The 13,183-nt window shown below is 32.2% G+C and overlaps 1 protein-coding gene across 7 annotated transcripts in view; it reads right to left on the reverse strand.

Moving 5' to 3' along the window:
* Positions 1 to 13,183, reverse strand: part of AGPS (alkylglycerone phosphate synthase) — a 126,041-nt gene that overhangs the window by 46,882 nt on the left and 65,976 nt on the right. For all 7 annotated transcript variants that reach the window (XR_014079397.1, XR_014079396.1, XR_014079395.1 and 4 more), the window contains exons 11-12: positions 11,643 to 11,770; positions 1,257 to 1,308 (exon numbers count right to left, since the gene is read on the reverse strand). Coding sequence is in view for 4 of the 7 variants with exons in the window: in XM_081579591.1 (XP_081435717.1) it covers positions 1,257 to 1,308; positions 11,643 to 11,770 (180 nt within the window). In the remaining 3 variants the exon portion in view is untranslated. The remainder of the gene's footprint in view (positions 1 to 1,256; positions 1,309 to 11,642; positions 11,771 to 13,183) is intronic.

Consider the following 13,183-nt stretch of genomic DNA (forward strand, 5'->3'; position numbering starts at 1 on the left):
TAATTACAATCAACATTCTTCCCTAAGTAAAAATTTAAGCCACTCTTAGACAAACAAAAGCCTGCCTAACAGCCTCTAGTAATTATTATTGACCAATCGTTCTGGGACTGTTTTGAGGGTACTTAAATTTTATGAACTTAAATCCCAAACTAAATTGCATAAATAAATAAATTTTAAAAATAAACTAAATTAGATAAAAAATAAATTTCAGCATATAGAAAAACTCAAAAGCAATAAAACTAAAATTGGTAAGATGATAAATTGTGTTAGAAAGTTTAAGACTTCAAGCAAAATAGGAAGAAAGAGAAACATGGTTAACTGTTACTGAATTCTCCACCCAAATATCCCACAGGCACCTTAAACACAACCCATTGTAATGTCTTTTCCCCAAAATCATTTCTTCTTCTAGACTATTATTCAATGCATCCAATTAATCAATCAATCAGATATCAGGAGTTGCCCTAAATGCTTCCCTTTATTTAACGTTCCACATCCAGTTGGCAAACTGTTCTTTGGAAAATCTATTCCTTACTCTCCATCTCCATTGCTACTGCCTTAAACAAGGCCCAGCCCTCAATATTTACCTCTTTAAACCTTTAAACTCCTCCTCCACGCTTGCACCATTCTAATCCATTCTGCATAATGATAACAGAATGAGCTTTCTATGTAAAGCTGATTTATTCTATTCCCTCTACAAAGATATCCCTCTGTGGAGAAGACAAAACCCAAATCTATCCTGCAAAGCCCTAGCCTACCCATCCAGCTTTATCTTCTGCAGCCACGCTCACATTAGCCTCTTTTTAAGTCACACAGAATGATCTCGAGTTCAAACACAGCACTGAGGTTTATGATATCATATTTTTAGTTGACAAGTGAACAAAAATTTGGTAAGAAAGAAGAGATGGTCTCAGGCAAACTTCTATTCACCTTTTAAGATTTAGTTTAAGCATGACTCCTTCAAGAAGGCTTTCCCCACTCTCTGCCCCAATCTTACGCAAAATCAAGTAGGATCAACCTACTTCATTTGCACCCCAGAGTATTCAGTGCAGTCTTCTTTCATATCATCTCTAACACTCCTGCACTTACTTATTTATATAATTATCTGTCCTCATTAGTCTGAGAGCTTCCTGAAGGCTAGGAGCTATGACATTTATTTTTCCAGCTTTGCACTCAGTCTTCTTTCTGGTACATAACTGGTGTTTCATAAATTTTTGTGGCTTAGTGAGCAGATTTTAAAAGCACCATTCTTTACTTACCAAACTGAAATTGCTGGTTGTCCATTAGACGAATAGATGCAGGAGCACATCTCTGTTTTAAAAAGAAAAACATGTGATACAAAGTTAATATGGTAAAGAACCTAAACAGGTAGAAAATGAAGGTCACCTTTTTGTATTTGAGATTAAGAGCTTAATTCTTAAGGATACATACGGGGAAAAAATCTTAACTTTTTATATAATTTTATGACAACAAGTAAAATATCAAATGCTTCTATAAAACATGTGGAGAGGAAAAATCTATGTATATAATACATACATACATACATATGTTGCCAGATCTTTATTTGCAACATCTGCTAAAATGCTGAGCAAAGACCTGTGGAAATAGCTATACCTAACAGAAGTATTAGGCTTCAGAGTAGATTATTTTAAAACAAAGTAGAAAATTTATAAGACTAAAATCAAGCCTAGAGTATTATGCCATTTATGAACTATAATGTGTCATAAGACTCGTATACTCTGTTAAAATGAGGAAGATGGTGGTGTTTATGTGAGGCAGATCACTTTAAAAATTTAACTGTGATGTCTTCATAGATAACTCTAAGACTTGCTTCTATTCATTTTAAATAGAAAAACTATCAATGTCCAGAATTCTTTCAAGGTTACCTGGATGAAAACAGCAACAAAATCTGAAGTATAATATTATGTATCTAAGATATCTACACCAGTGTTATATTAATCTAGACACACAGTGAAAGCTGCAAGAAAGAGAAATGACAAAAGGAAATATTCATATTCATATTAATTCTGTGGTGCTACGCTACCATACAAACACTAGCAAGGTTTAAATTAGCTACAGTTTTTCCACAGAATTAAAGTGAGCTTCACTCTAAACATGATTTTTATATTCTATGCAACTTTTTAATATGGTTAAACTTCCACCAAGAAGCTGCTTTCAGGGACTTCCCTGGTAGTCCACTGGCTAAGACTCAATGCTCCCAATGCCTGGGGGCTGGGTTCGATCCCTGGTCAGGGAATTAGATCCTGCATGCCACATCTAAGACCCAGTACAGACAGACAAATAGATACAAGTAAATAAAAATTTTTTTAAATGAAGCTGCTTTCAGACAACAAAATTTTGACTGACAGACTTTTTAAACATTTATCTCTTGAATAACATTTATCAATAAAATTTGTATTAACACAATGTTAAAATTTATGAGAATCACTCAAAAGAACAAAACTTTTATACTTTGTGTTATAACAGTTTTGCTATTATGTGCTTTTAATTGAATGAATACTTAATTTTATAAAACCATTCATAATATATATTTTATTTTACCCAACAAAATGGTTAGATTCTTATTTTGGACATTGTATAATTTATTTGGACTTCTCTGGTGGCTCAGATGGTAAAGAATCCGCCTACCAATGCATGGGACTTCCACTATGGCTCAAGCAGTAAAGAATTTGCCAGCAATGCAGGAGAAACAGGAGATGCAGGTTCGATCCTTGGGTTGGGAAGATCTCCTGGAGGAGGAAATGGCAACCAACTCCAGTATTCTTGCCTGGAAAATCCAATTGAGGAGCCTGGCAATCTACAGTCCATGGGTTGCAAAGAGTTGGACACGATTGAGCACGCACGCACAAATAATTTATTTACTCATCCTTGATAGTAAAGGGATAATACAATCTACATTTTTAAAAAGTCACTGCCAAATCTAACTAACAATACCAGGTAATTTTATATACTTAGCATAACAATAACCTATTGCCTTACATTTTATAGAATCCTATTATGTACAAGCCACTTTCATGTCTTTATTTGATATAAGAAACAAAGAAACAACCTTGTCAAGGTACCAGAACTTGTATTACCCCCATTTTACAGACGACAACACAAGAACCACAGGGATTAAAGACTTGCCTGAGGTTAGATGATTGTAAAACAGTAAGGCAGAATTAGGACTAAGATATTCTGACTGCTAGATGAATAATATTTCAAATAAACTACATAGCCTCAAAAAATAAAAAAAATCACAGGTACACAGACTTTCACACACAGAGCTTTAAAGTCATATTTGAAACAAAAATTACATGAAAACCCATTTATTTGCTATTTTGCAGTGTTATTTAAGGTAAAATATTTATAAAATAAAATAAAAATCTACAATCAGAATACTTTCAAATCTTGGTATAAAGGTATCTTTGTAGTTGAGTTAATGTAAAAACATTACCAGTTTTCAAACTACTGAAGGAAAATCAATTTTCCTGAAATGTTTTTATTAAAACAGGCACATTGACTTTGAATAAAACATACAAAGCCTGAGGAGACAAAATTTCTTTTCTTCATAAAAGAAATAGAATACCATTTAATATATATATTTATATGTTTGGGCTTAAGCACACCAGTAAAATGTAAAAAAGAACTCAGTTTTAGTAGAAAAAAAAACTTTTAAATTACTATCAATGACCTGTTAAGTTCTACCTCTTACTGCCACCCAGATTCTAGTCCACCCGTATCTATGGCAGGTATTATTAATGAAAACACCCCACATAGGCACACATATATCAGAAAATGTAAAAAGTATTAATATATTACATTTATAGTAAACTTCTAGTGGAATTCAATCTCAAACAACTAAAATATGATATGTAGGCCTTGATGAAATCTTAGTTTGAAAAGACTAACCACAAAATACATTTTGGGGACATCTGGAATAATTGATTATAGAATTAATACTAGATGGGATTAAGAAATTACTGCTGGACTCACAGATAATAGAGAACAAATTAGTGGTTATCAGCTGGGAGGAGGTGAAACAGAGGTGGAGAAGTGGGAGGTACAAACTACTGGGTAAGATAGGTTCAAGGATGCATTGTATAACATGGGAAATATAGCCAATGCTTTGTAATAGCTATAATGGAAAGTAACCTTTAAAAGTTATATAGAAATTTAAAAATTAATAAAAAATACAAGGAAAAAATTACTACTGATTTTCTTAGACATGACAAAAGAACACCTTTATTTTCAGAAGACATATGCTAAAGTATTTAGAAGCCAAATGTCATAATGCAACTTAATTTCAAATGGTCAGGGAAAAATCCACAAGTATATAAAACAGAGCAAAAAGTTAGTAATTTTTGCATATATCAGATGAATATACAGGTGATCACTGTACTATTCTTTCAAAGGTTCTGTATGCTTCAGATTTTCAAATTAAAAAGTTGAAAAAAATAGTACAAAACTTACTTCAGGGTACTTGCTACGTATAGCAACTGATATTCAATTATACTAAACATGATTTTAACTTGACAGCTGAGTCATATAAACTAGTCAATCATCCACTGTTCTTATTTATACTGAAGCAAAGTGAATGGGTTACAGACTAATACTATCCAAAAGAATAAAAAGCTAAAGAAAGCTTTTTTAATCTAGATGATAAATACTAAATTCAATTTCAACACTATTTTTTTTTAAATTATCAAAATCAAACCAAAAGTTTTATTAAATCTCATGTTTTAACAGTGGCACATTTTTTAAAAAGTCAGTGAACAGAGTTTTTCAGTTATTGTCACAAGTAAATTCTCATAAGCAAAGACTACTCAGATTAAAACATAGCAAGACTACTTTAGATTCTGCGGCAATTGATAATTTGTAAATCACTATTCAGCATTCTAAAACTACAAAGGAGAGGCAGTTTCTTAGAATTTTAAATCAAAACATTTAAAATCATGACATCCTAATTAAATAGGAATCCCTGTAATCAAAACAGCAAAACATTATTACTATTCTTAAAGAACAACATGCAAGCTGAGTTATATATCTAGAGTCAAGACTAGATTATGTTTCAATTGCTATACAACTACTTTGGTAAGTTAAGAAAAACTTAAAACATCTCCTTTAAAAGTTAAAGATATCATAAATTCTGAGAATTTGAGCTCTAAGTTCACACTCATGCGATTCAATTACACTCTGCTAGAATATTCCATAGACTAGGAAAGAAGAAAAGGGGTCCTTGAGTTAAAGTGACCCCTGGTGGTAGGTGATCAAACTAACCTGAGAGGGAATATTTTCACCAAGTAACTTTAATGATAGGTTAATGATACATTCAGGGCATTTAAGGAACACTCAAACAAAAACTGCTTACTTGAGTAGAGTTAATGAAATAACTGATTTTGTTTTTATTATGATAAATGTGCTCTGACTAAAATCTTTCATGACACCTGTTGTTGTTCAGTTGCTAAGTCGTGTCCGATTCTTTGTGACCCCACAGACTGCAGCATGCCAGGCTTCCCTGTCCTTCACTATCTCCCGGAGTTTGCTCAAACTCATGTCTATGACACCTGATCTGTACTTTATACTTAGTAAACAGTCTAAAAAGATACAAGAAACCCAGTATGGACTAACAAAGAAATATCAATATCTTTGCTGTATCTAAGCAAAGAAGAAATAAATAACCTGACTTCAAAGCAGGGGTATAAGATTGACTAAGTCCAATTGCTGGCAACTTCTTCCCTTTAATGATGCTACAGCCAGGAATTTACTTGAATATATAACTTAAAAAAAAACAAAACACTCTAATCTTATTTAACAGAATTCCCAACAAGTTAAAAAGCAACTTCTTTCTCAACCTAACCATTTTTTCTGAAAAATAGTCCCTATAAGAAATACATCAAAGGTTTTCTGCAAGTTTTGTTTTCAAGGGACCAAGTCATATTTCTTCCTTGTCACAGGGAAAAACAGAACTTGCACTTTAGATGAGACATTCTGTTAGAAGAGGTATCTTAGTTTACTAGTTACCAGCTAAAGAAATTCAGTATTAACATGTTTCATTTGTCTACATAATTTCTTCTAACTTCATAAACTATAAAATAAAGCACTGGAATCTAGGTTAAAACCTGAATCCTTTGAACTGAAAAGGTTTTTTCCTCCAAGGAGTAAACCAAATATTCAGTATAGACTCTAGAATGGCCCAAGTTCCTGAGCCTTAAAACTATTCTGGAGATAGTCTACTAATCCACACTATATCAGAAGTTAATGCTTCAATACCAAACCCCTTGAACACAGCTATAGAAAAATTTAAGCACAGAAAATTTTATCAAACACAGAAAATTTTACCTTTGGTGACTATTACAAGACAGGAACTATGTCTGTTTAATTTACATAATCAACTGTACCGTTTTAGATATAAAGTTAAAAGCACACTCTCTCACAGAAAAACTCACAATAAAATAATTAATATTAATTTAAATAATATATTGGGAAGATCCCCTGGAGAAGGAAATGGCAATCCACTCCAGTATTCTTGCCTGGAGAATCCTATGGACAGAGGAGCCTGGAGGGCTGCAGTCCATGGGTCACATAGTCGGATACAACTGAAGTGACTTCGCATGCACATAATCAATACATTAATTTTTATAAGTTCAAACAAGGATATGTAAAGAAGAGAATTCTCTTAAATACAAATTTCTAGGTATAAAAGCTTAAAATGTAGACAAAATTATTTCTTCCTCTGACTAATAGATCAGAATTGACACCACAGATGAAACCACGCAATATTTAAGGCTACTGGTAAACTGGTTAGTCCTGTTGGAAATGATATACTGGCTTACAGCTAGGAGTCTACATTGTAAACAAGAACTCTTTTAACAAGAGAATTATCTCTTGGTTTTAAAGAATGAAACAAATACATAATGCAAGATAGATATTTTCTTCCACTTAATTAAGGGCAAGGCCAAAAGTTAATGCCAAACAGTCTCCTAGTGGTAACTTTCCATTTTCAGCTTAGCAACAGCGTAGTGATTACAGCATGTCTCATAACTATCCTCAAGTTTGATACATTTTCCTGGATCACACAGTAAAGACTCTAGTTAATCAAGCATTTCACTAGGTTATTCTCTGCTTCAGAAGGACAAAAACATGACATCAAAAAAACGATTTAAAGTAACAATCTCATTGTCTATATGTATCTGCTAAGTCACCTCAGTCGCCTCGGACTCTGTGCGACCCCATTGATGGCAGCCCAGCAGGCTCCACCATCCCAGGGATTCTCCAGGCAAGAACACTGGAGTGGGTTGCCATTTCCTTCATCTTCCAAGAATTATCACTGAATATAAATAAGCTTTAAATGTTTTACAATGTAAGTGCTGAACCTAACTCCCTTCAATTTATTTGAACCCCTACAGGATAAATCAAGTTGAAAACAGAACAATTCAGAACTTAACAGTCTGAAGTGTCAGAAATGAACAATGTATATCTTATGAAATTACAGTATAAATTCACTAGAAAAAAATACTCTCTCAGTTTTAAATTGTTTAAAATAAAAGTGATGGTAGGTAGAAAATGTTGCCCATCCTCAAAAGAAAAAAAGAAGCTGTCTTTTAATCTATAATTCTAAAAACCTAGTTCTGATACTGAGAAATACAGTTTTCAGAGGAATTCATACTAATCCATGCCACACATACACAATGTTTCCTCATAATGAAACAAATTGGTCCTCTCTCAATAACATGAGGTATGCTTAAGTTTTTATTGGCAGGGGATGGGGGGAAGATCCCAAACTTTAAAAATTGCTTTTGAACTTGTTTCAACACTCAGTGTCGCCTTCACATCTTGTAAAAAGATAGTTGTCATTTTAAAACAAAACAGAAAAATATCACATCTGACACTAATATTCTGATTAAAAAACACAACTTTCTCCCCTTGAGAGGCTACTGTAGGAAATCTACTCTCTGAGAAAATCATAAAAGCCACTTACCCATCCACTGAGTAAAGCTGGAGATTCTACTGGACTGCCACTTATGAGACAGAATCACATTAATCTTACACTAAAATCTTCCTTTCTAGCTCCTCACAAGGCACTGAAGAGGGCAATTCCTCCCATGAACAAAGATAAGATGAGTGACCTTAACAGAATCCTGCTGCTGCCAGTGTAAAGTTGCTTAATTCATTTCCTTCAGTAAGAATAGTGATAAAAAATATACGCAGAGCCCACTTTGCTACTTGTGAACAATCATGTCCACTCCTTTCCAAAAGATACTCATCCAAAATACAGTTTCCCATTTCAAATGCAACTTGAGTCTGCAAAGAGTGCAAAAATGGAAGTGCTATGAAATGACAGTGAGGAATTACAAGCAGCCAACTCATTATTCAATCAAGAATTTGGCACAACTGTAAACCATATACCATCTATTTTAATGGATCTTAGTTCTCTTGCTATCAACTGAACTTCCCAATCACAAATTGAACAACGACTAGTGCCAAAACCTGATAATTTTCTCACTTTTTCTGTGTGAAAATACTGTTACAAAGCAGGGCCGCATACAGTACTATTCTTGACACATGCAGTTTGCATACTCTGTAAACTAACATAAAATCTGTGTAAACCATAATACATATACTCATTTCCAGGAAAGGCAGATAGATATTAATGTCCCTCTATATGTGCAGTATATAACAAGAGTAAAAATGCAGGTTCCCCAAATAGTGGAATATCTCCAAATCCCACTGACTACTCTTAGCCATTGTTTCATTCATAAGAGCAATATTTGAGAATGAAATACCTATCTAGGCTTTTCAATCAGTTTCAGGTAAGGCAAGCTGTCCAGTTACATAGTATTTTTGTCTCTAAAAATTGTCTATTACTAATTAAACAGAACAAAATTATTAAAACTTTAGAGTGGAAAGAACATTTCAATCAACCATCACTTTTATTTATCCCGAGATAGGTATATATACATATATCCAATATAGTTTTCTGTAGTGAATTTAGATTATGGTCATATTGTGAATATTCAAGCAATTTTTTTTAAAAAAGCAATTTTTATTGACTTAATCAACGATGAAGAAAAACCTCACCACCTGCCTTTTATTAACACAAGTGGCTCTTGTCTGTTACTTTCTATCAGGAGCATATTAAATTGTAACAAAAACTGCATCAAATTGCACCAACCATTTATGTTTAATTAACTTCAAATTTTAGTGAAATTAAAAATTCAGGATTTTGACAAATTTATACACCATTTCTCATTAATGAAACCTAAGACAGAATTACATTTGAGTATTTGTAATATGGAAAAGCAATAGAGCACTCAAGCATAAAATACATCTACTTCTATTCCAAAGATCATATAACAACATTTCAAGTCTACTAAATCTGTGTTCTGCGGAGTGGAGACATTGTGAGGGGTGGAGCTGGCCAACATAGACAGAGTGTAACCTCATTAAAATCTTTTATTGAAAATACAAACAAATTTGACTAGTTTCATAAATTCTATAATTATTTTTTAAAATCTAATTTGGCACTCATAGTTATTGTACTAGAAAAAAATGGAGGCAACAGGCAACAATGGTCAGTTAAAAAAGTATCACTGAAAATCTGAATGAGAGAAACAATATAAACTGTATCTTTAATAATAAAGCTCTTCTTGGAGGGGATATAGTCAAGCTTGACTAAGATGAAAAGTAAATAAAAATAAAAGTACTTAACGCAAAGAATAAACTATAGTACGAAGTAAAAACATTAGAATTAAAAAAATCTCACTAAGGAAGATTTGAAATTAATCAGAAAATATAATCTATTTATGGAAAACATTTGATTTTATTTTGATTTTAAATGGTAAATTTATGGTTATTTTATTAAAAATAAAGAAAAACAAAAAACCCTAGTTTTCCATTCTTCTAGATATGAATTCACAAGCAAAAAAAACCCATAAGGCTCTTCAAGTACTTCTTTTGCTTCTTAATACCTGGGGTATCTTAAAGATGGCCTTGGCCTTTAAGTGATAGAAGGTTTTAGCAACAAGTTATCAGAACATAGAACTTTACTGCTCAGTGCTCAAATATTTATTTTTAAACATTTCCACTCCTCTATTCGATAATTCCACTTATAATAAATATTACTGCCATCTCATTATTTTAGTAAACATAGCATAATATTTATATATTTTAGCTCTCTAACCATAACATAATATCCCTCTCATGTAAGCATTTCAACAACATTCACCTCTGCGTTAACACCACCAAAGTAACCTGCTACAAGTTCAACAATGTTCACTCCAGGACTATACATACTTCTTTTAAAACTCTTCCTTCACCTAAGGGTAAGACAACCAAGATTAAAGGGCCTATGGCTAAATCTTGATGAGACAAGATGCAATCCAATGACAAGCTACCTGGGATTATAAAACTTACCCTTGTCAATTGTTAGATTAGGTGATCACACAGTTGGCCTTTTTAAAGTGGGAAACTCTAAGAAAGAATGACTGTCTCAGAAGGCAAGATTGAGTGAATAGAAAAAGAACACTGGCAATGGTAAATATGTAGGGAAATAATAATGTTTTTTTTAACTTATTTTATTTTTAAAACATTAATAGTGGTTTGGTTCTCTTGATATGGTAGGAAGGTAAGGCCCAGTACCTTATGAAGTTCACAATGAATATGGAGCACTTGCCAGATAGCACTCCTTTTCCTCATCAGATCCTCCCTCCATCCTATTCTGGATACCAGGAAGTTGACCTATATATATGGGTCACATAAGAGAGTGCCCTTGCACTCAAAATTCAAGTGGGTATAGCTGATGGGAAGTATTAAAGAATTCTGAGTTCAGAGGAGAGCAAGAAGAGGCTAGAGTAATACTGCCTTGACCTTCTCCCTGCTAGGAAATGTTGAAATAAAATCTTTTCACAAATCATTATAGCTCAAACCATTAACCAAATATCCAAAGAAATGCAAGAATTTCCAAAATGATACACACAACTAAACACAGAAATAAAATTACTTGGCATCATTTACTCTTTTTAAACCCTTGACAATATACTCCTTTTTTCAAAAAAGGAGGAAGTGGGAATTCTTCTAAGCTTATATCTAAATATGTTATATTCCTATATACTATACTATGTTACTTAATTTAAGATACAGCTTAGGTAATATTATAAACAAGTAAGGCCTAGTAGCAGTACATTCTAAGAACTGATGAAGTTTAATTACTTATATTTAATTTCTATATTTTGGGGCCATTGATATTCAGCCATTTATTTTACTTTCAATAAATATCTTAATTTAAGAAAAATGCAACATTACTTCAATTAATCACAAAATATCTTACCCCAAAATAACCTGAGAAAACATTCAATAAAAGGCAGAATCATTTGAAGCCATCAACCCAGGTACATACCTTACCTTGGCTTAAAATCAAATAGCATTCTTTAAATCAAGAAATAGGTATATAATTACTGAAAGAAATAGCAACTGAACTGAAAGGAATGATTTTACAACATTACCTTTCCATACAGAACTGGGTAAAAAACCACAAATATAACACAACTAAATATGAAGATTATATGTGACATATCAAAATCAATTATGCAATAGAATTTTTAAAATATAAATGTATATGGGTGGGGTTTTGTTTTTGTTTTTACCTGTTTTGCAATTTCTCTTAAACAGGCTACTCCTTGTTCAAAATTAGGGAAAGCTACTGAGCCATACTTTTGGTATTCAGGAATTGGTCTGATTTTTATTGTAGCTTCTGTTATCACACCAAGAGTTCCTGAAAAAGAAGGGGGAATATCCAATATATCACATGCCAATTTTCTAAATCATATTTAAAATTATTTTATCTATTTATTCTAATAATTTATTCTTTACTCGTATTTAAATCTATTTAATCTATTCTATGTGGAGAATAATGGCTACTCAAGTCTTCCTAGAAAAACAACTAAGCAAATTTTATAATTTCTTAAAAGAGGTCTTTGGAATACATTTTTCTTAGTTATGTATAAATATTGTAAAACATTTTAAGGTAACCTTTCTCCAAGAAGGTTAATTTTAAATAGTTTTTAAAGTATAACAACCTGTTAAAATTTAAAAAAAGAAATCTTAAAAGCAACAGGTTTGCATACCTCATATGCATTCAAACAAAGTTATATTTTGATACTTGAGCCTATTTTTATTATGACAATTTACTGGGGCAAAAAGAACCTAATTTTCTATGAGAATTTAAGATGATATTTTCTATGTCATTTAAGATGACAGAAGAAATTAGAGCGACTATCACACTTTGCCTTTTTTTCCTAAGAATTCATAGAAAGAAAAGACAAAGACAGTGTTCAGATGTCCTAAGAAGAAACAAACAAACAAAAACCCCAAATATTTCAGAGACAAAAAAGTTATCAGTTATCATAAATAGCTACCACAAGAGGACCATTAATGAAACAGATATCCTTTTCTTTATTACACAGATGAGTGGAGGACAAATCAGAGAGGAAAAAAACAAGTTAAATGTAACTATATGATTTAAATATCTATGCTAAAATATTTGAAGAACCATGGTTAAAAATAATGTATTCAAAAAGCCAAGCTTTTCAAATCAGTGCTTTTGAATGTACAAATGATATAAATTATTCCTAATAATATTAAGTAAATTCTCTGAGAATCATGAAACAAAGAACAAAAGGGAAATCTGAAATTGTAGAACTTAATTATAACACTAGAAATGTTAAAAATATCACAAAAATCAATGATTCCAATAAATTAATAGTATACCTAAAATAACAATACATAATACAAGATTAAAAACTACTATGAATCCACCAAAAGTAAACTATATTATACCACATTATGCTTGTCACATATACAAATTATTTCCTACTCAGACAGCAAATACAAACCTATTATGATTTGTAAATCACAACAGCTCTGCAAGATTGGCCTGTTTAATACCTGAATTAAAAATAGATACGATCTCGACACTTCGAACGCACTTGCGCCCCGGGTTCCTCCCGGGGCTACGCCTGTCTGAGCGTTGCTTGCAAAAAAAATAAAGAAAGAAAGAAAGAAAAATAGATACAATCTCACTTTTATGTGGAATCTAATAAAAATAAACAATAAACATACAGCAAACTTGTAGGAAAAAGACATCAGATTTGTGGTTACTGAGGGCAGGGGAAGGAAGAATTGAAGT

The sequence above is a fragment of the Giraffa tippelskirchi genome, chromosome 3 (genome assembly GCF_054371585.1).
Source record: "Giraffa tippelskirchi isolate mGirTip1 chromosome 3, T2T-mGirTip1v1.2.pri, whole genome shotgun sequence".
Classification (NCBI taxonomy): Eukaryota; Metazoa; Chordata; class Mammalia; order Artiodactyla; family Giraffidae; genus Giraffa; species Giraffa tippelskirchi.